At 42.9% G+C, this 25,327-nt stretch overlaps 1 protein-coding gene across 2 annotated transcripts in view; it reads right to left on the bottom strand.

Moving 5' to 3' along the window:
* The window catches only part of LOC138593444 (adenosine kinase-like), a 122,928-nt gene that overhangs the window by 35,639 nt on the left and 61,962 nt on the right, over nt 1–25,327 (bottom strand). For both annotated transcript variants that reach the window (XM_069664452.1, XM_069664453.1), the window contains exon 7: nt 1,798–1,968. In XM_069664452.1, coding sequence (XP_069520553.1) covers nt 1,798–1,968 — 171 coding nt within the window. The remainder of the gene's footprint in view (nt 1–1,797; nt 1,969–25,327) is intronic.

Below are 25,327 nucleotides of genomic sequence, written 5' to 3'. Positions count from 1 at the left end.
TTCGCTCAAGGTGAGAGGATGTAGTGTTAAACTAGGAAGCACTCAGAGGACACATAGTGTACCTCCACCAAGACTGATAAAATCCTTTGAATTTATGGCATCAATAATGGAGAACATTCAGAGGTAACTAATCTGGATCTAGCTCTGGGCACTGCATCACTTACACAAACACCTTCAATGCTAATTAACTGTTGGCAGAGTCGAGCGTTTCGGAGAAAACCCAAAATATTTCAAGGCTCACGTTCAAAACACACTTATTTTGCATCAGCTTGGCCACATCTAAAAGAATTTGGGAAAATTATAGCTAAAAGGTATAACATACCAACAAACAATGCTCTTTCAGGCTCTTTAATGTGTGTTCTAAATCTGGTAAAGGTCGGTTGTAATTTGTATGAGGAGTAATTAACAACAGAACTAAGGCTACAGCCATGCTAGCAGCTCAGAGGCTGTAGGGCTTTTTGCATGCTAACAGTTACAACATGTACCGTAAAATTCAATGTCCACACGACACGGGTATTTTTCAAAACATATATTTTACTCTGCGTTTTGATTGTTTCCGTTTTAGGTCACTGAAAACGGTGTGTAGACGGGGTAAACTAGCATTTTTGGCTTGTGACGTCAGGCTGTGTGCCGTTATCTCCTTAGTGAGGCGTCACAAATGAGGCGACATTCCTAGCAAAATGACGGACGTGACAAAAACAGTAATGCTTAACAGGACTTCTTACATGTTTACACATATATGTACAGTTACTCGTCTACTATATTGAGGAACAGAGGGGTTATATCGCCACCTGTTGGTGTGGCATTTTCATGACAGCGTTTCTGTTGTGTTTTTGCATTTTCGTTTGGACAGGGATTTTTTTTATAACCGTGCTTGTATGGAAGGGGGCACTTTAAAACATTTTTTTTTCATCTAAAAAAATGCCTGTGTCCTACATACCAGTGCGACCAATATGCCAGTATAAAATGCAGAGAGGTATTTTAATGTATTACGGTATTTATAGCTAAAGCTTCCTCATGGATATGTGCCGTCATGAGGGCCAGGGCAGCCGCCACCCTCTTAACAATCAACGTTACCGTTGGCTGATCTCAACTACTGCACCGCTTGCTAGCGGGATAGCAAACTCAACATGGTGAAAACAGATGGTAGGCTATAATTTGTGTTTTGAATGTGTTGCAAATGAAAATAACGTTTTTTTTTTATAATAAAAAGCTTTAGAAAACCTTTTTCCCCTCTGGGATACCCCCCTAAACAGACTGCACCTTATATTCCATTGCAACTTATATTCTGGATTTTACGGTAAGTCTACAGCCATGCTAGTAGCTCAAAGGGTTTAGTGCTTTTAGCTAAATGCTAATAGCTACAACACTTACATGCTGAGCAGGCTAGCAGGTATAATTGACCATAATTACAATCTTAGTTTAGCTTGTTGGACCAAATTAGTGGGCAGACCTACCGACGATAAGGCTAACACTGCCTGTGACACACTGCCAGCATGGCTAACGATGGAATTATAAACTCCTTTTATATGGTCAAATTTATTATGTTGTAAATATTTTATAGCAGAATTTACTGGTTTGGTTTCATGGCTCATGGCTTAACGTTTAATCCAACATGTTTTTTAGAAATCTTAATACAAAACAAACACTGAAAACTGAAAACATAACATCCTTTGTAGAGACAAACATAAGCCTACATGCGAAAAGCACATTGAAGCCTGTATTAATCAATGCAACGAGTTGGAAAACAGAGTCTTTGGCCTAAAGAGGCCTGAACAGATGTCTCGTTTCACTTACCGTCTCGTTGCCAAACAAGATGTCGACATAAGGCATGACCTGCATCAAGGGCTCTTTAAAGAACTGGCTGATGAACGGCGCTGAGAGGTTCATGCAGAAGATTTTGTTGTTATCTGAAGCGTGCTTCGCCACCTTCAGGATGGACTCCGGGGACACAGTCAGGAAAAAACCCTGAAAACAAGAATAATATTTGCTTAGATTTAGTTTTCAACAGATCAGCAGTCATCTCAATCAAATGTATCTCTACTGTAGGAGTGTACATGCAGCTTTATCTGTATCTTGACAGCACAACGTTGGTTCCAGAATAGACTGAACTACAGGCTGCTATAACTAAAACACTTGAAACTGCTAATTTGTGGGTTCTGGATTCCAACAAGGCAATTTTAGGGTGACAAAAGTTGGTTCTATTGAAATAACACAGGAGCCAAAAAGAGGGGGAAAAAAAGCAGCTGTGGTGCTGAAACATTTATCTGAAATGGTTTCTCAGAACATACACAGAGCAACAAAGCAGAGGAAAAAGGGCAGGAAAAAATCCATCCAGGACAAAGCCTGTGGCTGGGCTCCAAGGCTCGTACTGGAGGAAGCAACATGCACGTATCCGATGATAGGGCAAACAAAAGTCTCGTCTGGACTCTCCTTACTTGGAAACAAGAGAGGCAGGTCCACTCATTGTGTGAATGAATACAAATCAGGTAAGAAAACACCTTTGTGTTTCAGGTGGAAACCTGACGCGAGACTCTCCTGCAAGCCACACAAAAACACTCCTCCTTTGATACTGATCTTCTTAACCTTGTTTTTCAGCAACAAGCTGCTCTGTAAAACCACTGTGTCACAATAGGGGCAAAGGGGGGAGAGGGGAAAGGAAAGTTTCAGCACAGTGATACATTTAATCTGCCTGTAAAGCTTCCATTGTGGGCTACAGTGCAGTTCTCATTAAAGCACTATGACATTTGAAGCAACAGAGGAGCGACCTCTATGAAAAAGAAAAGGGTATAATACCAATGAATGGAGGGTGACTTTGTAGTCAATCAAACGTACAAGGTATTACAATAGGACCGTTCTAAGCAGGTGAATTCTTTATTACACTTTAATGGCGTCATTCACTCTCCGGGCGGACTTTCTGCAGGGCTGCATGTCCTGTGGTTTTTTGGGAAAGTCTAAAAGTTAAGGCCCAGGTCAGCGCCTGTGGCTGCTGTGTCACGGTACCATCTGTCGAGGACTAAAAGGTGTTTTAAATGGACCTGGGAGCACAAAAGCTCCTCACTCTGGGCTAATGGCCCATCACTGACCCTGACATTTTTCTTTTGCGGTGTGCCAACGTGTCAGAGGAAGGGGAGATTGTTTTCTGACACAAATGGTCTTTTTTTTGGTGGTTGAAAATAAACTGTCGTGGTTACCGTAACGTTAACACTGATCAAAGGCCGGCGGCTCGATCAAATATCCTGAGAGGAGGTGAACTTTAAAAGCCATGCCATGGCCTCTCTAATCACACACTGGCTCTGTGTAATTTACTTCCAACCTCACTCACTGCAGCTGCCAGCGCCATCACATTAAACTGCTCAGAAGTGAAATACATAAACTGATTTCTGAGTGAATTATATCCATGGATACTACAGATGCATTCTGACCTAATACACAGTTCATTCTGAACTCCACTTTGATTCATTGTTTACTGATCTGAAGGACTTCCAAGCTTCTAATGCAAAAGGTAACCGTGACGATTGTTTCAAAATGCTACAATGAACAAATATATTTAGATAAAGACGTGCATAATAAAATGACACAATCTTTAATCCTTGGAAAGCGACATAAGGGCAACTCAGTGAACACTGAACACCTCAAACCAATATTGAGAACGAAGGCGATTCGAATGCGTAGCTGTAGGTCTATAATACCAAATCTGTGTGGCAACGACCACCAAACAGAAGCGTACAGTAATGATTGTTGCAAAACTGCTGGGACTTTCTAGTGCAAATGAAAGTCAATTCTTCCTTCGCCGCTCTTAAACAGTAGTTGCCAGTGGCAGCCCTATAAATCCATGGTAGCAGCTTGGCGCAACTTGCTGTGAAGGCTACCGTTTCCGAGCATTGGGGGAACGATTGATTTCTGGTGAAACAAGTTTTTTTTCAAGGCTAATAACTAAGTTAGCATTGGTTAGCGCTGTTGCCTCAGAGCGAGAAGGTTCCTAGTTCGAGTCCTGGTTTGTTTCTGTGTGGAGTTTGCATGTTCTCCCTGTGCATGTGTGGGTTCCCTCCGGGTACTCCGGTTTCCTTCCACAGTCCAAAGACACGCTCGCTAGGTTCAGTGGTGACTCCAAGTTGCCTGCAGGTGTGAGAGTGAGCTTGAAAGGTTGTTTTGTCGTGTCAGCCCTGTGCTTGACTGGTGATCAGTCCAGTGTGTAACCCGCCTCTCGGCCAATGACAGCTGGGATAGGATCCAGCTCCCCCACGACCCCAAACAGGATAAGTGGGCTGGCCGGCTGGATGGATGGATGGATGGTTGGATGGATCGATGGATGGATGGATGGATGGACTGGTGCATAGGCTAGTGTACCGCCTATACACATCACAAATTTTAGGTGATCAGAGGCATGTCTGGTACTGGTATTGCTAACGAACCAAACGGAACTACCTGGGTTTCTCCCGGAAGGTTTTGAGCCCACCAGATCTTGATGCATCTCATCTCCTCATAAATTTAGTTAGAAAACTATGGCCTTAACAACTGTCACATCCACTAAATATATGGCATTTGCCGTGGCAAACAATGCCTCTGAGTTTTTCCTACAGTTTGAGGTTTTATTTGAAAAACATGCATCCATGATGTTGAGCAACCACCACGAAAACACACTTAAGGACACCTTGAAAACGAATCCAATCACTAAACTCAATTCCAGAAATGCCTAAATCCAACAATAACAAACAACTCCTCTACAAATTAAAACCTCTTTGTGCATCTCTGTGTTTGGAGTCAAAGTAATTCTGCAGGAATCTCGTTCATAAAAATCACACAGGCCACTTTTTCCACCAAGCTCCAAATGTTGGGACTATTCCAGTCGCCTGTCAGGAGGGGGGAAAAAAGCCTGAGCCTGAGCCATGTGAAATTCCAGTTCCCATCAGTGGTCCCTGCAGCCTACGAAACAAGAGAAGTTAAGTCTTTAGTGCTGCGGTGCAGATCACGTATCAAGAATACCAGATCCTGTTTCCCAGGTGTCAGAGGGTTCTGTGAAGTGGGGTGACTATCGCATTTCCAGGTCAAGATGATCAAAGCGCTGGGTACACTTGGTACAATTTCCAGCCAGCCAAAACATTCAATAAAGCATTCAGAGATGCATTTTCCTGGCAGACAATAATGCGGAGCGATGTTTGGCCGTGTCGAGTGGTAATTTGAGGGAAGAGTTGGAAAGGCAGGGTATCCATTTTCAATGTTTACCCTAAAAAGAGGAACGACTTCCACTTTACTCACACAAAGAAAATGTCTAAATGCTACTCTGAGATGAAATTAGTGGTAATCTAACCATAGAGGTCTCGGCTACACAGCAGCAGCAGCACGCTATCACACTTTCCCTGCATTGTATCAGTGTTTTCCCCGAGGCTGCTCACATCTGAAAGGCTGGGTGTGATGGATGGCACGGTGTCAGCGGGCTTAAAATAAAAGTGGACATCTGAAGGGTAAAAATGATCTATTTTGGGAAGGGCATTTTCATTTGCACCAGCAGCAGAGGTGGTCATGGAAAGGGAAGAGGGTTTTTTTTTTTTTCCAGGTCTATTTTAATTCTGCAGGGATAAGGGGGAGTGTTCAAAGTACTGTGTCATGAAGGGTTTTGTTTGACACTTCCTATTACTCAGGAATGACTGAGGGAGTTTAAAACATCACCACTTCAGTGAAAAGTGTAATTATGGCCACTGCAATCAAATCCCAAGATCTTAATCAAGTTTATTTATACAGCCAGAAATCACACGTTCCCTCAGTAGGGTTTTACAGTCTTAAGACCTCCTTAAAGCTGATCTTATCAGCATCTTATAAATACAACGACTATGTATACTGTGAAAGGGGTCGCCTGAAGAAAACTATAGTACTCCTGTAGGTAGCATTTTCAGCATCCTCCATCTCACTGATTCGGTTTAACAGCACAAAGCTCTCATTAGAGTTCTTTCCAGACGGAGGACGCAGCTGTTTTCAGTGAGAAAGCTCTGATAATCCCACTGTACCCTACCTGCTCAGCATCCAAACAGCAGACGGACTCAGTTAGGTGCTAGCTGGAGAACATAGTGAAGCATTTAGCAGCTAAAGAGCCAGATATTTCCCCCAGGACTTGGTGAGACCAAACAACGAGTAGTGGGGAAGTGGATATTGGACTTCCATTTGCCAAATAATAGTTGTGTCGCTCCATGTCTGCTGGATATGGAAACAGGTCATTTTGTTGATACCTTTGCCGTAAGATTCTTAACAGTGGGATAATATACCAGGATTGTGTTTAAATCTTGTTGCATTGTCCCCAAATGGCCATAGATGATGGACTTTATAGAAGTAGTGGATGTAGCCTTCAAGCATGAAAAGTGAAGCCAATGTGAAATTGCCATCGGCCAACAGGGGGCGACTCTACAGATTGCAAAAAGAAGCCTGAATGGGGCATCAACCAATACCCTCAGAAACAATTCTCCTGTTTATGTTGATGACTTTACGCTCTCATTGCTAGTTTCAAGTCTACTAAATCCGACTATAAGGCAGGGTGTGCTCAATGTAGTGGCTGCCATGTGGTTGAAAGTTGCTACAACGGCGACCTGCCAATCAAGTGTATCATTCCTCTCACCCACATGTGGTCACTCCTGGCCAAAACAAACCAAGATGGCGAGGGCCACAATTTTAAACTTGAGGTTTCAACCAATGGGTAAACCCAATGGCTATATTCTCTTCTTTTATACAGTCAGTGGTTCAGACCAATATTAGTACAGCTTAATTGACCACAGCTAATACATTCATTTCAATGTATTGGCTCAACAAATGCAGTGTAAAGTTGAACCTGGCCGTCTAGCCAAGAACTACAATTGGCAATGCAGCATAGATGCAAACATCACTGTTTTGTCACGTCATTATTGAAGAGCAATGGATTGTCACGATTTAATCTCCACCATTAAATGGACTGTACTTATAAAGTATATTATATATATATATTTTCTAGTCTTTGCGAACACTCAAAGCTGCTTTTACACTACATATCACATTCACCCATTCACACACTGATGGCAGAGGCTGCTACGTAAAGTGCCCAACTGTCAATCAGATACCACATTCATAGCCACCGGGAGCAATTTGGGGTTCAGTGTCTTGCCCAAGGACACTTGGCCTGACGGAGCTGGGCATCGAACCTCCGACCTTCCGATTGAAAGACGACCGACTCTACCACTGAGCCACAGCCTCCCCCATTAGTAAAATCCATTCTCTTACTGACGAAGTGAATTGATGTTTCTTCATATTATTGGTATTGGTGGTATATTTATTGCTTCTACCAATGCAGCCTCTTGCATTTTTCCCCCCACTGTTTTTTCCAGTCAACTACAACCCGATTTTGCTGTCACACATGCACCAGTTTCTGTTCATATTTGCTTTTGATTTGAACGATCCCATTCACTTCAACGAAAGCCAGCACGACTGACGAAGTCGAGGAAGTCATCTTCAGATAGCTTGAGCAGACTCATGGGTCGTAGCCATCCTTTGATCACCTCTTGGCCTCTGCTGGCCAATAGAAACACTGGCTTTGAAAGTAAAGGCCATTATTCTAACTGTGTGCCTTGATCCCATTTAGTGCAAAGTGCCACTATTAGCCTACAAACTACATCATAGCTATGGTACAAAGTTAGCTATTTTGCAGCCTAATGTATGTCTCGTATCCAAATGGAGCCATTACATCACATCCTTCTTGATTCAATGGAGAGAGAGCAGAGAAAAGTCGCATTAGCAGAATTACAAAGTGGAGAAATGGATATAAAATATACAAGCAAGACGACAAACTAGCGAGGGAACTGCAGCAAGGAAAGAGACAGGCTTCAAAATGTAGCATACCATTTTCCAAGTAATTTTATCGAGGCGTTTTGTTCTCGTGATAAACTCCTTGTTGTCAGGCGAGCCCCAGCAGTGTTTCAAAGCTTTTCAAAAGCTGCCCCGGCCCTGCTATCCCTGTCATTACCATAGACAGCCCCCCATCATGCTCTCTAGTGCACAGGGTTCATTACACAGAATTAGATGTCACACAGATCAGAGCGCGTGTGAGGCCACACACTGCTCTCCTCCTCAGTTATCTCTGTAAAGCACCATTGCGAGGTGGATCGATAGCCGTGGTTTGGAGCTTCATTAGCTCAGTATGACTCCATCGCCATCAAGACACCTCTGGCACGCTACGCTAGTGTTGCGAGATATATTTTACTCCCCGATCCTGAAGGTCCTGCTGTTTTACACACAAACACGCAGGGACAAACAAGGCCTTCACACATGACGAGGGGCGGGCGGAGAGGGGGGGCGCAGACTGACACAGTCTGCGGCTCGATAAACAGGAGAAAGAAAGAGCACAAACAAACCGAGGTAAGCGATTAATGGTGTCACAAAGTGCCTTGAGTGGAGGGAAAAATTATAAGGATGAAAAGAGCTCATTTAAGGCTTTTCATTTCAAAAGGAAAATGAGTGGAGAAAGAGCTACAAAGCAGCTGGGACTTCCACAATGCTAATGATGTTTTGTTTGCATTCAAAGGGCCAGTTGGTTTCATTTAGAAAGGAGTTCAATTAGAGCAAAAAAAGGGGAGATAAATGTGGAACAACCTCGTGACATGATTCAGCATTCCCGGCACTTTTAAGATGTTTGATCTGACTGCGAGGCAATTCAGCCGCGCTGATAGCATCTGCCTCTTCTTCTTCTTCTTCTTCCCTTCCATTAAGAATCATGTTCGAGTGAAGCTTATCAGACATCTAGGAATTCATCCACTTCTTCTGGAGGGAGCTGGAGGGAGGCCAACTGTACTGGAAACAGAAGGGAGGGCTTTTTAAGGGCCGCTTGGAGATGAGGAAACGGGGGCTATCATGTCAGCGAGGATCTCTGGGGCGACATAAATGTGCCACGAACGCTGGATTTAACAACTGGGCATAGACATCACTTATGCACTCCTGCAGTATTTATTTCTTAAACATTTTGTCTGGTTTAAATATCACCCGATTTTAAAGCCGGCGGATATTTTTCCCCCGATGTCGCGAAGGTCTCTCCGGTGAAATATAGATGCAGTCGGAAGGTCGCGGCAATAACCAAACATACCTGGCCAAGGTCGTCTTAATGAGCGAGGATAAAACAAGACATTACAGCCAACCACAGAGCACTTGAGGGGAGCTTGTGTCACACTACCAGCCTGTAATTTGTACAACCATCAGGGACCGTAATTACATTAACCTCAAACGCCTCCGCTCTGTAAAGTAGCGGATAAAAAAAAAAAAGGTTTTAACCCGAACTTTGAGGTTAAGGGTTTGTTGGCATCACAACATTGGAAGAATTGGTTTGATTTGAGCGGTATCTCACTAAAAGTAATTTGAGATCAGCTCCGGGGTCTTTTCAAATGGCTGCCTTTTGCTCTCCTGTTAAGCTCCACAGTTTCAAAAAATGTGTTGGCTGGGGGAAGAGGCCAGCCTGAGCGGGGAGCGCGGGATGCCAAGGAATGTACTTAAGATCTAAAACAGACAAGATTTAGAGCCAAGAGCATTTAAATGCCAATACTAATCCACAAAATAATTCACCGCATAGCGCAATCTGACTCTCCCTTACAGATACCATATGTTACCTCCACGAGGAGATGAAACGAAAAAGAAAAAACCATGCCAGAGGAGAGGCTTTCTTCTCCTAAAACTGTGTTATCTTGGTAATGAAAAAGAAAACCATGCCTCTCTCTCTCTTAATGCTCCAAAGCTAGTCTATATTTCTCCCCTCGCCGGTTCCTTGTGTTGTTCTTGCCTCCATCATTGGGAGATTAGCCCAGAACAAACTGTTTGGTTTGCAGGGAGTTAAAATTCGCTAATGCATACACTCTCAAGTGTCCTTGTCTGCCACACTGCACTTAATTAGCATTTTAGTGCGAGCAGTTCTCTCTCCTTCAGTACCTCTGAAGGGGAAACATCACTCCGACGCACACTAAAACACACAGATCCACTTTTGGAGTCAAGTTGAGCTCCTGTTGTTTCTTACACGATTGAAGAACTGGATGGGGAACTGAGAGGGGAGTCTGTCGAAGGGGGTCGATGGAAAAATGGAATAAAAGTCTGCGATGTGAAAACAGATGTCTTGGCTGCAGAGCTGTCTCTTCAGTATTGGCTGGAAAAGGACGTATTAATATATGGGTCAGATGTATAAAGCAGAGGTTCAGTGTCAAAGTGTCGACACTGAAGAGGGGTTTCTAGTTTCAGTGACACGGAGGTTGCGCGCGGACAGAAACCAAATCTCCGCTGCTGGGAAGTGAACATTTCCAAATGTGCCACTCTGTGGATGTAAATGAATTACAGCACTTAACTCAAACACTAAAATGAGGAGCCGAGGAGACAATCTTTCACTGTTCGCAGGCGCTCCGGTGAAAGCTAGCGCACCAGGTTGGAAAATTACAGGTAATTGCTGAAGCCATTGAATCCAGTTTGGTTTTGGTTGAAAGACTAAAATAACAAAGCTCTGATTGCTGAAAAGACAAGGGCAGGGAGCTGGGAGGCCCTGTTGCTAAGAGTTAATTTGATACATATTTCTCCCCCTTGAAATGTCTGAGGTACTGGCAAGAGACGGCGCAAAAAAAAAAAAAAGAGTGAGAGGGAGGGTGAGACCCCCGCTCTCCCTGCAAATACTATCCATCTGCCATATTACATTTAACCAGCATGAGAAGCTAAGGGAGCGCCCTTGCACAATATTGTGTGAAGGCTGTCAAACTCAATGCAGGAGCTCGGTGCCCACTGCTCAGAGCCGAGGACACGGGGCCGCTTTAATTCAGTCTAATAATAACTTCTGACTGTGTGCGCTCAGCACCAGCAAAAGGAGGATAACACGTGGCAGAAAGAGTACTTTTAATTATTCATGACGGTTAAAAAAAAATCATCTAATTGAAACTGTAATATCATGGCACCCGGCTGAAAACACCAACAGCTATCAACAGCTTTTCCCTAATCGACAAATTAGAATGTGGAATGAGTGGAGTGAAATGTTACAGCAGATTTAAGAGTGCAATCTTTTGCTAAACATGTATGAACACGTTCTGGTATCGCACTTTCAAAAAGTTTGGGGACGCGCAAGAGGGAAGTGTTACCAAACTAAAAGCAGGAGAGGCCGAGGTATCCTTACCTTTAGTCACTAGAATGGGTCAACCACAGAACCGAACAACCTGCAGGCTCGGGTTTATTTGTATCTGGTCCCCCTCATGTTCAGACAGACTTCCAGTAGGCCTGATTCACGTCGAGCTAATCACAAAGGTTTATCAAACATGGGGCGGGGTTAAATAAGATGCCTAACTGTCAGGGGAGGGCCACTGAGGCATTTTGGTAAAAACCAAGATGGCTGCCGTTGACGTGGCAAGTTATCGTGTTGGTATTAGACAAAATAGATTTTAGTTCACGTTAAGTACAAATGGTAACTGTTGGCCAAAAACTACTGTGTCCTCCTCCTCATGTCCTATTATGTATTACGTTAAAATTGAAGCCAAATGAACTGGCTCTTGGAGCTAGCTAGCTAGCCTAGCAGCCGCGTTTTGTTGCTCTGATTGGTTGCAGCGTCCAGAGGCATTTTGATCGGATCTTATTGATTAGGTAGTGGGAAACTGAAAGTAAAAAGTGAGCAGTTAGAGACTTGGTAATACCCGGCGAGGATTAAGCTAAAAGAGTCCTAGGTGGTACACTTCCATTAAACTATGCATGCTTGGTCAATGACCATGACTTTCCAATATGGCTCTCAGTTTATTTGTAGTCGCAAATCCCAAACTGAGAAATTAATCCCTGATGACATCATTAAAGTTTATTAACTGAACCTTTGAAAAGCTTCCCCTGAACCACGTAGCCAATATTCTAGTAATATTTCTTATTACTAATAAACTGACCTTTGCGAGTAAAATCGGTGGTGTTGCCCTTTAAATGTGGTCCCATTGGAGATTTTTTAGCAGACTATCGACTTTGGCCAGAAACCTCTTGAAAAATGTGTCTTTCTTGGTTTATTTAATAAAGAAATATTACAACTTCCAATTAATATCAAACATTTTGATGTATAGTTTCTAGTTGACTTCATATGATATTTTAAAGCTCCTGTGAGGAACTTTGGGTTTGTGTTGATTTTGGCGCCCCCTGTGGACAAAGCCATACCTCTTATCTCTTTGCTGAAGTGGTGTTTTTTAACAAAAAAATCCTGCTTTCTTTAACAGTCATATGTATCACTCACTTTACATTTTTGTGCTGGAAAATGTAAACAAAGGCAGCGTGCAGTTAATCACTTCGTCTGACACCTACCCCCTCCCCGCCAGCAGTTTCAGACAGAAAAATAACTATATAGAAATAATCAATCTTGTCACTGATGGTCTGGTTTGCTTTTGTAGGTCATATAGAGTAATGAGAATTCATTACAGTCCGTTTCATAACCAGCAAAAAAACTCCTCACAGGAGCTTTAAAGTGAATCTTTAGCATTTTTTTCTTCATAAGTAGCAAACTGTAAACTTACTTGTTTAGAGCTAGTTCAACACATTTTACTTTTGCACCTGCTAACTTCAAAAAAATAAACCCCTCTGAGCTCAAACTAAGGTCTCAGCGTCTGTGGACCTCAGTGACACGACACGGTGCTAACACTCACTGCTAACATCGCCACAGCACTAAAATCAAGCAGAGAAAAAATCAATTGCCTGCAGGCGAGAAGTGTGAACTTTCATACCTTAAGCCCAATTTCCTTGAAAGTGGAGGGTCCTAAATCAAATCAAGCCGGGCCAATGCAGCGTGGAATTATGCAAAAACTGACACGGCTATAGAAAATGACAACTGCTCAGAAATCCTGTCAAGGCCAGGAAACTTTAGAGCTTGTTTATTCACTCCACATGTTTTTATCTTCCCAGTGCCGTGATGATGTCAACTTGGATTGTCTTTGTTTTCAGTCAGGCCGAGAGGGAGGAATATATTTAGTGTACAGAGAGGATGTAAACATGCAAAGAAGAGGGGTTTACTAGTCCTGTCAAAGCAGGAAAACACATCAGTTTTCTAAAGTGAGATAACATTAAAAGTCGGCTTCTGTTCCTGTACGGTGAGTTATTGTGAAAGTTATTGCTCTCCAATGGGCTAAACAGACTGTTTCCATCCTTCAAACCTCTCAATATTAGCTCGGTAGTGTACCAAGAAAGTCTCACACTTCAGAGGAGCATCACAGGCTGAGAGGGATTTAATCACAGCAGAGAAAATATATGAGTCTTTCTTAAGCATCAAACAAAACCTGAAAATCAAAAAATTCAGATGCTGCTTGTAGGCGTCCGGGTTTGTCTGCCAAAGCACAAGTAACAGGGTGAAGCAACGTGTTAGATGTTAAATTAAATTTGTCAGAGGCATAAGCACGCCACTAGCCTTCGATAATTCTGACTGGAGGACTTATTAGCTGCGAGGTGGTTAATATTGCCTCACAGAAGGACAGAACTAAGACACAAATTAGACAGTTTAACCAAAACTAAGACTAAAATGAGGCTGCCCTGTCCCCACAGACTCTTCTTTGCATTTTGTAGCATGTTTGTACGCCATTGTTGCTCCCAAACAACTGTAATGTTAATACTATTTAATGATGTCAAAAGTTCTTCCAATATAATCAACCTTTTTATTTATTTCAAGCAATTCCCTCACATTTCGCATACGTTATTGAAGTAATTAAAGGGCCTGTTCATCAAAATTTCAATAGAGCATATTTCAGTTGCTCACCTCTAGTTGAATCTAGCCACACAGTTTTTTGTGTCTAAGATGATTCAAATTAACTTATGTTACTGAAACCTGCCTTGGTTAGTTCATAGCGCAGCAAACTCGACACTAAAAGCTTTAAATCATACTTTGGAATAACCTCCAAAGCATTAGTTAAGCGTTAATAAGGTCATATAACTCCTTATAATTGGTTACAGTTTCTTATAAATGCTTTTATGTATTAATAAGTGTAAATAATAGCATCATAAACATGTTTATTGAAGACATTTATAAGCACTGACAACTTGTTAACAGATTAGATGCTTAATAATGTTAATAAAATCTTTATGAGTTTCTGTTTATAGGTTATAATACCAATGGATTTAACTGACTTACCTACAAGAAGCTTTTTTTGTTGCTTTACTAAGAGATTCCTTATGATGCAGTTAGTAGCTGTTAAAGGGATAGTTTGGATTTTTTGAAGTGTGTGTACAGGGAGACATAGTGCCGAGGGAAGGGGCTGTCTGAACGAACATACAGCGTACATTTAAGCTGAAATGTTTGTTTATATGTCGGACTCTTTTAAGTGGCTAAAATACGTGGCTCTCGTGGCCCTGTCTGCAGCGGTGCTTAGCTCAGCTTCCATAAAGAACTCCGGCTGGCTTCTCCTAACAGGGGCTGTGCTGGCTGTAATCTACTGTACGTAGTACACTTACTATTGATAAGTGCCTCATACAAGCCCAATTTAAAAAAAAAACGAAATATCCCTTTAACTATGCACTTATAGTTTAACTAAGCCTTTAGCAGCTATAACGCAAGCCTCAATTAGGTACTAAATCCTTTATTTACATAAATGTTTCATAACTATAATCTTTCAACCACTGCTTCATAATAATTAAGAAAATAATAACAAAATTGCAAGACTTTTTATTAACATTTTAAGCACTCTATAAAGTGTCTAAAAAGGGCCTTTGAATCGCTGATGAATGTCTTGTAATCCAACAATACATATGTTAATGATGCTTTGCTTATAAGACTTAAAAGGGCCTTGTTACCTGAAAACCAACACTTAGTACCTCAGGACCTTAATGTGAAACTCTACAGTTCAGTTTTTACCCACATTTAGCACAAATTTACACATCAAACCAGCCAAAGAAAACTCAATAAGTCACATGCCTGGTTGTTTCCACTGCACTTTTTGCATATTTGCTTTAATATTTCCTGAAACTTTCCTGAAATATTTGGACTTTCATCTCCATCAGAGTACTGCGAACTATTTGAGCACTAAACCAACATCCTCAACCAGCCATAACTTTGTTTTTGATCCTAATATAACCAACAAAGCTAACCGGTCCCCTTCTCTGCGCGGATTACAAACCTCTTTAGGTGAGACCGCAGAGACGTCCAGTCACTCTGCCGCCTGATTTATTATGAGGAGAGCCTCTCAGACGGACAGGAGAGTCACCCTCAGCTTCTGCAGCCACATCCATTTATCTAACATTTCAAAGCGCTCGAGATTTTTTAAGTGGAGCCGCCTAAATGAAACACACAGGATGTGGAGTGCGACAGAGGAAACGTGTGAATCATTCCTAAATAATACAGATTGTACAGGAGGATTTTCCTCTTCAAAGACAAAGGAACATTAGCAGAAAATTTGGTACCCAACATGTCAGTCTGGTTGAGGAGGATCCATTACTTAATATACACCCACACTTCTTAGAGCTTAGCCGCAACATGAAAAATTAGCACTTAGGGGGGAAAAATAAACGTATAAAGCTGGTCTGAGGAGCAGGAGGTGGAAGGTTGCCTTCTAATTGCTGCAGGGAAGAGAAACCATGTTAGAGTAAACAAAGTCTGATCGATGGTGGGGATTATATCAGAAAGAGCCTTTGGCCTTTGGCCAAGACGAGCAAACACACTGGTCTCTGTCTTTGCTACAGATGGAAAAAATAGCCGAGGCAAAAAGCTGGTGAGTTAAAAGCATTATATTTCACAGAGAGGGGGGAGCAGATAGAGCGTAGTACAATGCCAGATATGACATGTAGCCAACTATATCACGTCTTGGCTATTTGTATCAGACAGAAATGCCAGTAGATAAGAGAGCAGTGTTGTGAGTTTGATGGAAGGCTGTTCTGGCTGGGGGCTTAGCTTTAGGTCAGGCTATACTCCCACGGCGCTGCAGAGCTGTGTGTGAAAGCTCTCCATCACCACACGCACAAGTTCAACGCGCTGTTAGCTGGTCACGGCCGGGAAGAAATGTATTCTGTGTACTCCGGGATTCAATGTGGCAATTGCAATTCACATAAGCCACTTAAGGAAATCTGCAGAGGGAGAGAAAGAAGGTGTAAAAAAAAAAAAAAAAAACGGAGAGGGGGGCTTACGAGTTATTGGAGCCTTTTAAACACGGAGGCTCCTCATCAAGCGAGGTTTCCTTTTTTACCACGGCTTGTAAATGAGTTCACTCCACTGCCTTTAAAACCCCATGTTAAAGGTATTAAATCTGAAATAACATAATTCATTACCTCTGTTTGATACATGTTTAACTTGGAGATGAAACAGGAGCAAGTGCACGGTTCTTTCTGAGACAGCAAGTGTTGCTGTTCTGTCTGGGATTTTATTCAACAGAAAGAAATACTAATGACTTTTCAATCCATTTAGTGACTCACTTCAATTTGTGATTTGTATTAATGGCCCGTGTATTGCTTTCCCCACATCCAGCAGGGCTTGTGTTCTGCTAAATTTCCCCACAATATTCATGTCGATAAGCAGGTGACGACTTGGAGAAAAGGCCTGATTATATTTGCTAATCCCCCAAAGAAATTAGGGCGAGATTGATGAAAGCGTGCATATACTCCAACACAAAGCCTTGGGAGTCTCTAAAAAGCTGTTACCATGGTGGTATCCCATTAGAATAACAAACATTTCCCCTGGATGTTTAACATCGCTTCCCAGTGAGCACAGCCCTCCCTAAGCCTCCCCCTCCCCTCTTTCTCTCCCTCTCTCTCTCAAGCACCTGCCTTCACATTTTCCACTTCTAAAATTCCACCAGCCGCCTGGAAAAAAAAAAAAAAAAAAGAGAGAGAGAGAGAGAAGGGTGAAATATGAAATGCAGTTGCGAGAAAACTTGAGTGCCAAAAAAAGGACTTTTCTTCAAACCCGTAATAACTTTCCATGGGAATAGGGAGAAACTTAAAAAGAATAACACTTCCCCTTGATTTTCTACTCCTACCACTTTTTTAAGCAGGCAGTGAATTTCCTGGAGTGATAAGGGCTTAGCCAATGTAATCCTCAGAGGACCCTTCTCTGGCATGCCAGGAATCAAGAAACCTTTCCCTCTTGAAAAAAAAAAAATAAGTAGAAAAAGACAGAGAGAGAGAGAGGGAGGCAACAGTAGGTTTGGGAACAAGAAGAAGGAGAGGCACAGCCAGCATGCCATCTCCCACACATGCTGGCGAATGCAAATTAGCATGTGTGGAAAGAGCAGCCGGACTCGCCTCAGCTGGAGATCAACAGAGGAATATTGATATGACAATGCGAGGGGCTTCCCTGACACAGACAGCAGGGGCCACCGAGGATGCTCTAATTGGCCTCACGCAAAGAGGGGGGGGATGACAAGGGGGGGGCACCCATAAATGTTTCACACAGATTGATTCATTATCAGTTTGCTCGACAGGCTGGGTGGGCCTCGTAAAAGTGAACCGTCTTGAACCGGTAGCATGTAAGTCACTGTCACCGCGGCAGGACGGAATATATCATCCCGACCTTTCACTTCAGATATTGAAATGAGAGCCGCTAACATGACTCGCCACGCCGCAGGATGACTACTCTTGCATTTCAAAAAAGGAGAAGGATGGTGCAAAGATAGGTGACAGTGCAAGGGAAAATATTAATAATTTACGAGAGTCGGGGTACGCCGAGCTATGATGTGCTGTCTTTTCTTTTTTAACACCACATGTCAAAGCGGGCTGGCAGGTTTGAGGTATAAATATTCTCTTGATTAAGGAGCGACTGTGCAAAGTACAGCTATCCTGTCTGTGTTGTTATTATAGCTGCACCAGACTCCGCTGAATCGGATGTGGCTGTTCAATACAAAGCTTTCACTATCTCCTATATCATTTCCTACAGACTACCTATTTGCTTATTTGAGTCACATAACTGTTGTTTTAACTAGAACATTTAACAAGGTGAAGGTTTTATGACAGCTAGTGAGCTAAAGTTAGCAGCATTTCCACTTGCAGCACCTGAGCCCCGTAGCCCTGCCAAAGCGCAACAGAAAAACGGCCAATTTAACAAAAAACTGCCTTATTCAGTGTTTTACCTGTTTTAATTACCAGGCCCGTTTGATTTGGAGCAGAGGGGACCTCTGTGAATTATTTGGCTTCAAATAAAAACCTTGAAACTGAAGGCATCCTGAATTTAAAACAAGCGAAACACCTAGAAACAAGCTAGCAGCAGCCCCTCCAACAGCCTGAGTCTACTGAAGAAGAGCGTAGAAAATACACTTCTTTTTTTGTGATTTTTAGGTTTATATCAAGGGGTCAGTTTGCTTTGGAGCAGAGGGGACCTCTGAGTAGAATTCAGCGTCTAGTAACTGAAAAAATCCTAAACTTAAAACAAGCTAAGCAGCTAGAAACAAGCTAGCAGTAGACCCTCGAATGGCCTGAGTCTGCTGAAGAAGAGCGTAAAAAAAACTAGTTTTTTTGAAACCTGAAACTTCTGTCTTGTGTTTTTTCAGGTTTATATCAAGAGGTCTGTTTGTTTTGTAGCAGAGTGGAGAAATTGGCTTCTAGTACAAACCTTGAAACTGAGGAAATACTAACTTAAAACAAGCTAATCATCTAGAAACAAGCTAGCAGCAGCCCATTCAACAGTTTGAGTCTGCTGACGAAGAGCGTAGAAAATACATTTTATCCAAAACTTCTATAGTTTTTTTCAGGTTTATATCAAGGGGTCTGTTTATTTTGGAGCAGAAGGGACCTCTGTGGAGAATTTGGCTTCGAGTACAAACCTTGAAACTGAAGAAATCCTAAATTTAAAACAAGCTAAGCACCTAGAAACAAGCTAGCAGCAGCCCCTCGAACAGCTTGAGTCTGCTGAAGAAAAGCGTAGAAAATACATATTTTATTTAACCTGAAACTTCTTTTTTTAGTGTTTTTTCAGGTTTATATCACAGGGTCTGTTTGTTTTGGACAGGGGGAAGACCTTGTGAAAACCCTGTGTACGATGATGAGTCATTTTGAGACGTGTTTTGTAAAATTTACAGCCTGCCATGTTGTTGCTCCTTCATGCTCTGTGTACACAAAGAGGAAATGTTCTAAAATGTAGTTGACAAAATGCTTTGACTTTAAGGATTAATTGTTAAGCCCTAATTGTTACGCTGATAAGTCAATTTACTGACTCAAGCTACAACAAGTTAACACTGATTCTCATTTAATGGCTTATGTGTCATTAAACTGTAAAGCTTACACACACACTATCTAGTCTAACAGGTTGCTACATGTGAAGTCATAAAATTTTACAACCTAACTCTCCTCCGTCGACTAATGTAGTTACACTGACGTTTTTTGCTCGGTGATTAATGTGCACAAATTATTCAATATCCCACAAAAACTAATCTGTCAGTTAGAAAAGAACTGCAGGCTTCACAGACACATGGAGCCGCTGAAGATCACTGGCAGCCATTTAAGAGCCGTGAGAAAGGCAGTTGAGCAACTCGGCTTCTCGCTGGGTGGTTGGTTACATGTGGTCGACACATTTGCATCTTCAAAGATGCACACAGACAAACTCAATATGTGTGAGAATGTCTGGGCGGCATGTGGAAAACCCCAGTCCTCCCTCTGAAGAGGTTTCCTCCCCCTCTCAAAGAGTATAAGACAACGTTTTTAGGCGCTTTATCTGACATGTAGTTGCCTCAGCAGAGCGATGTAAACAAGTTGCTTAGACTGGATGCACAGAATTCGATGCAGCGCCGCCTGCTCTGCACCAAACCGAAAAAAGGCGCTGCAGGAAACTACAAATCAGGAGCCATTACACAGCAACAAATATGACAGGAACAGTGCTGCGCATTATTTGAGCTCCACGACTCATTCACTCAGTGTCTCTTTCAATGAGCGTGAACAATGCAAGCAGAGTGTGCATTGTGCTGCAGAGCAGGAGACCGTTCCTTTTGAATTGGGGGTAAATTACAAAAGAGGCCTGTGCAAATTAGACGTGATGGCTTCATAATACGTCTGAAGTGTCAGCTTCTCCAGAAACCTATCCCCAGGCTACACTCACAGATCGACGCTTTGAACTTCCAATTATTGCTGCCAAACCGCTGCAATCACCGCGCTGTAAAACAATCATTCCAGCAGTACAAAAGGCAGAGGATCAATGTTGAGTCTGTTGTTGGCAATGACAGGGTTATCTACTTAAAGTATGCTTTCATTCAAGACGTAGTTAATCTATATCTGCAAGGAAAACAGATATCCGGCTTGGCATTAAACGCACAAGTGTGTAAATCTTTTCTCTCCCCTTTTAAATGCAACTTTTGAACGAGGTCCTGGAAGAAGATTAATCTCTCTGAAGTGTTTGTAGTGGTTTTAATCCTGAGAGACCATTTGTTACAGAAGAAGGAAGAGGACTGCAGGGAAACAGCTGTATTTCAAACGGAACCATCCAGAACTGCGTTCCCTCTTGATACTTATTTGGTGAGGGGAAAATATGCATGCGCTGTCACAGTTCTGTACGATTACAGCACAAGGAGGACTCGTAAACAGAAACACAAACAGGATCTGGCATGTGCGCAACAGTTTTCCGAGCAATTTCGTATTACAATGTGACCTCTTACTCATGTGTCATTTTGCCTGCGAAGAAAATAAATTACCTTTGCAATTTGGGGGGCGCCTACAAAAGGTTGTGGACAATATGCTGAGCGACTACTAGAGAGGAGAGGGAAAAAAGCACAGGCAGGATGACCGGGTCGAACGCCTCCATTGAACCGGAAAAAAGGTGACCAAAACAGTTGAGTGAGGATAAAACGGAGAGGCAGGAAACTACACTTCCTGTAAACACTGGCGAAGAATTATTTACCCACAACTCCAAACATTAAAGCGTCATCTCATCCTCAATTAAGCATGTGTTTATATTTCCCACCGACGAGAGAGTAAGATACATAGGACGTCAAGTTGAGATGCATCAATATTGTCTCCTCAACTGCGCCTGCTACATAATTAATACACACTCTGACATGACATGGATATGATATGACAAGGGTATCAGAGGCGAGGAGTTAGAAGAAGAGCGGAGTGGATGCATTTTTCATGAACCGCAGAGCTCCCCGGCCAAAAGTTCTAGACATGATGTTTCAGTTTCAAAGAGGGCAAATACGAGCCTGCACGAAAACAAACCTGGGATTTTTTTTATATGCACTCATTCTGACATGTCCACATCTCTGATCACACATCCAGAGGTCGACTTTGATCAGCCTCGAGTCTCCCTCTCGGCTATTGGATTGGGGTCCTGTTCAAAAAAAAGAAAAGAAGCTGCAAATGTGATACAACACCCCTCTCATCTTTTCACTCCTACTGATGTCTCAACATCTGATGTGCTGTGGCGTCGCCGCAGCAGCTGATACTTAATAAATGTGAAGGCTGGATTTCTTTAAGGGGGAGCGTTTTCCATTTCTTTCACTATTTCTTCGCAGATTGGTGGAGCTATAAATAGCCTCCATTTCTAGTTCTGAGGGGAGGCAAAAAAAAAAAAAAACCCACACAGGTGCAGAGAGGAATTCATTTTGCAGTGTATTTGGACAGGGCTGCTCTGCTCTGCCACTGGGAGAAGGGGGCCTTACAGGGGCCATTCCTCCTCATTCGGAGCCATTACCACCCCACTGTCACTGTCAGTCTGTCCCCTCACCCATCACGGAGCCCAGAGCGGCCCCACAGCCCCGGCTCAAACCTCACAACTAAATCACATTCTACGCACAAACGGCCGGGGCCGTGCTGCCTCTACTGTATCTAATCTAATCTGTCCATCTCCTGTGTCCCCCCCCGCCCCACACACACACACACACACACAAGTCTCTGGAAAGACAGGCCAACGTCTCAGCACCTCAATCATGTACATTTCCGCTGTGTGTGGTGAAACAAGAGTCGGTAATGCAAATCAGAAATCAGGATTTGCCTCCATAATTGGAGCTTTATCAGCTCATTAAGAAACAGGCAGGCATCGCTCAAATGAGCATGCACTACTCCCATTAAAAGCTCCAAAGGAGAGAGCACTTAGAACATATCAACACAAGTCCTTGGGAGAGAGAGGGAAGCAGCTGTGATTGATAAGGTTACTATCTTGTCAGCTCGAAAAAAAAACACCTCGGGGAAGCTTCAATTTAGCAGAAAGAACAGAGCGAATGTTCTCAGGTGGCCCTGATGGCCACTTCTCTGCCCCTCAGTGCCATAATGCCCGGCACAAAATGGCACATCTTATTAAAATTTTGACAGATTTATTATTACAGTTGTTTAACCTCTTTATAATCAAATCATGTTAAGGGTTCAAGGAGACTCTCTGCCACTGAATTACAATCATTTTAGCCTGATTTAAATTCTCACTGTGGCAGGATCCAGTTACCCCGTGCAGGCAAATATCCTGTTTACATCCAGGGGAGGGGGGCAGCGTAAGAGCAATATGAATCATGCCAATTTTTGCACTTCAAGTCCTGTGTTAAAAACACAATAGAAAACTGCTTTTCACCGCTATTATATTGCGTCAAAGGGAAATAATAGGGCACAATGTTGGTGTTCCTGCCTCCTCAGGTCCACTGATATAGCCCTCTTGGTACAAACTGTACAGCTACCACTCATAGATCTGAGTGGCAGGGAACAAATGTATCACTATTAAAGAGGGCCACATTAATGCCTCTGCCTGACAGACAGGGAGGACTGACGTGCCGGCATATTGTGTATCATGTACAGTAATTGCGGCGGCTCAAAGTGCTCAGAGGTGAGATCTGAGCGTACAGTATGACGATGAACGGAGCGTGTCATTGGGCCTGCGGGGAGAGGACTGTCATTAGCTACAGGACGTTGATGATTGAGTAACACTTTCAGACCGCTGCGGAGGAAAAACAACCCGACGCCTTCAGCAAAATCAATACAGTTTGAGCCGTCGGAATGCAAATAGCGACTATTCTGGCTGCATGACACGGGATGATGCACCATTACTTATTCTGGCTCCATTCAATGTCATCATTAGCCTTTACAGAGTCAAATCCGCTCAATAAAGGGCATTATTTCCAAAAGGATAAGCGCTGCATTAATCCTTTTATGCTGCTTTCAGCAGGGTTGAGTCTCCCATAGCTAATATTAATGTGCTAGGTGTCAAGAGTGAGATGGCTAATCCTGATAACGCAGGATGTACCGTCAACTTTGCAGATGGCTATCTGCCCCGGACTAGCGCTCCTAATAGGCGCAGGAACAGGATGTGCTTTTAAAGCCGCACTTCCCGAACGTCGCCTTCAAAGAAAACGATAATTTTCAACGGGGCTTTCTGAACCGAGCAGATAAGCCAGAGAACGGGGGAGGACAAAATAAAAATGATGCTCGCCTCGGAGAGGAAAAATAGCTTCCTGATATAGTCCTAGCTGCCTCTTTAAAGCTGACACCTAGAACATACAGTTTATCAATTATACATGAAGCCAGAATCCATCTTCTGTTGGCAGCTTGTTTGGATCCGGCCCGAGCCCTCTCTGTGGTGAAATGTGTCTGGGAGCCCCCATCCCTCCTGTCGCCTTTTTTCCACTCGCAGCCTGTCCTTAAATCAATCCCTTTTTAGGCCTGAATTTATTTTTCCTGTAACAAATCTGTCTTGGCAAATGATGTCACATAAGCGGGGAGAATGACAGCCTGATGTCTATGCGGGGAACATCAACCTTGCTCCAGCAGCCTTCCTCCCAAGGTGAGTAATCATGCTGAGGAGCGGTGCAGTGTGTGGATGCCAGCCAGAGTCCAAACAAACCCAGAGTCTGTTGCTCAAGATAAACAAACCAATTAGGGGGAAGGCATGTTATTCCTCAGTTGGTGGGATATTTGCTAGATGGAAAATAATCAATGCATTCTTATTTCCACGGGGGTGAAACCGAAAAAGTCCTGAGCAGAATAAAATCGAGCCGGAGAGGGAGAGTAAAATTATTCATTAGAAAAAATAAATAATGGGACTAAACTAGCTACTAGTCATGTAATTAATCCATGCAGGCTCAGTGGAGAGAGCAGAGCACAGAGGGGAAGATTCATCATAGCTTTTTCGCCCCTCGCTCCCAGGGATACATGCCCTTCTTGTGTGGATGAGTCAGCTTACATCTTCTGACAATTGTGAGCCGAGGGCTTTGTCAAAAGGAACCACAGTTATTGTTTTGATTGGTTCCCCCTTGTTATGTTGGGAGCGCAAAATGCTTTCAAATGTGATTGCGCCACAGCATCTGAAAATAAGGCACGCACATATAGAACATCAAAAAGGAAGATGTCTGCTTTTTATTTGCAGAGGACAATCATTTGGCACTTTGGCGTCCCTCCACGCTGGAACAAGCAGCCCTATCAGTAATTGCAAGGAGCGCCCCGTTGGCCAGCCGGAGCATTAGACGACTGGGCTCGCGGTGCATGACATTCAAGCCGGCCAATAACGACGGACATGCTAATCAAAGTGGCTCTGGCCTCCCGATCACAGCGCGACTGGAGGACTCTGCCCGGTCGGGGTGGATGTGCAGCTGCTCTGGCTGCATTTCCACTCTGCCCCCTCAGGCCCCCGGGCACCAGGCGCACCGCTGGCACAAGAGTTTAGATGCCGGGGAAAAAAAAACAAAAAAACACAAAAAAAAAAAATGGCGGAGTGAGGCTGACAACGCCACACATGAAAAATAAATCACAGCCAGCTTGTTAGCATGGCATGGGGAGAGGGGAAGAGGAAGAGAGGGAGACAGAGAGAGGAAGGGGAGGGGAAAAAAGAACTGGGTTAAGAGATTTAATGTGCTGCTGAAAATCTGACACTTGCCAGAGGTCCAAATGTTCCACCAGAGCAATGGCAGCCCTGCGGGCTAAGTCTCTATAAAGCCTCACAAAGCTGCTTACAATATACACTTGAGAAACAATAGATAAGGTCAGAGTACTAGCTATGTCTGAGTGGGACCATGTATGAAAAATAAACACTTTCCCTCTGCACGTGCTAACCCCAGACATGTTTACTGAAACCCAGACACGTATCAGCCTGCTGCTGCTGCTGCACAACTAGTTTTCAATATATCCATCAGAGGAGACGTACACATGATATAAAAGTATTTGTCAAGCAAATACCAGCACAAGTCCACAAATCCAGCCTCAGAAATATGAGGTTTTTCTTCTTCTGTACTCTGTAAATGTAATTTACCATTTGGTGGTGCAATATAAACCTTCTGAAGAAAAAGTTTTAATAATAGATTTGACAATATATACAAAAATATAACAGATACGAGATGATGAAAAGCATTAGCTTGTAGCATTAGCATTTTTAAAAGCATGCTTTTTCACTGTCTTGATGAGTTTGATGAGAAGATCAAATTTACTTATGCATCAAATAAAAAGCTACAGACAGGATAAGTGTAGCCTAGCTTAG

The sequence above is a fragment of the Semicossyphus pulcher genome, unplaced genomic scaffold, assembly GCF_022749685.1.
Source record: "Semicossyphus pulcher isolate SPU_LCO1_2020_fin unplaced genomic scaffold, fSemPul1.0.p SCAF_16, whole genome shotgun sequence".
Taxonomy (NCBI): Eukaryota; Metazoa; Chordata; class Actinopteri; order Labriformes; family Labridae; genus Semicossyphus; species Semicossyphus pulcher.
Note: the sequence above shows the minus strand (reverse complement) of the source record. Positions and strands in the feature narration are given on the sequence as shown.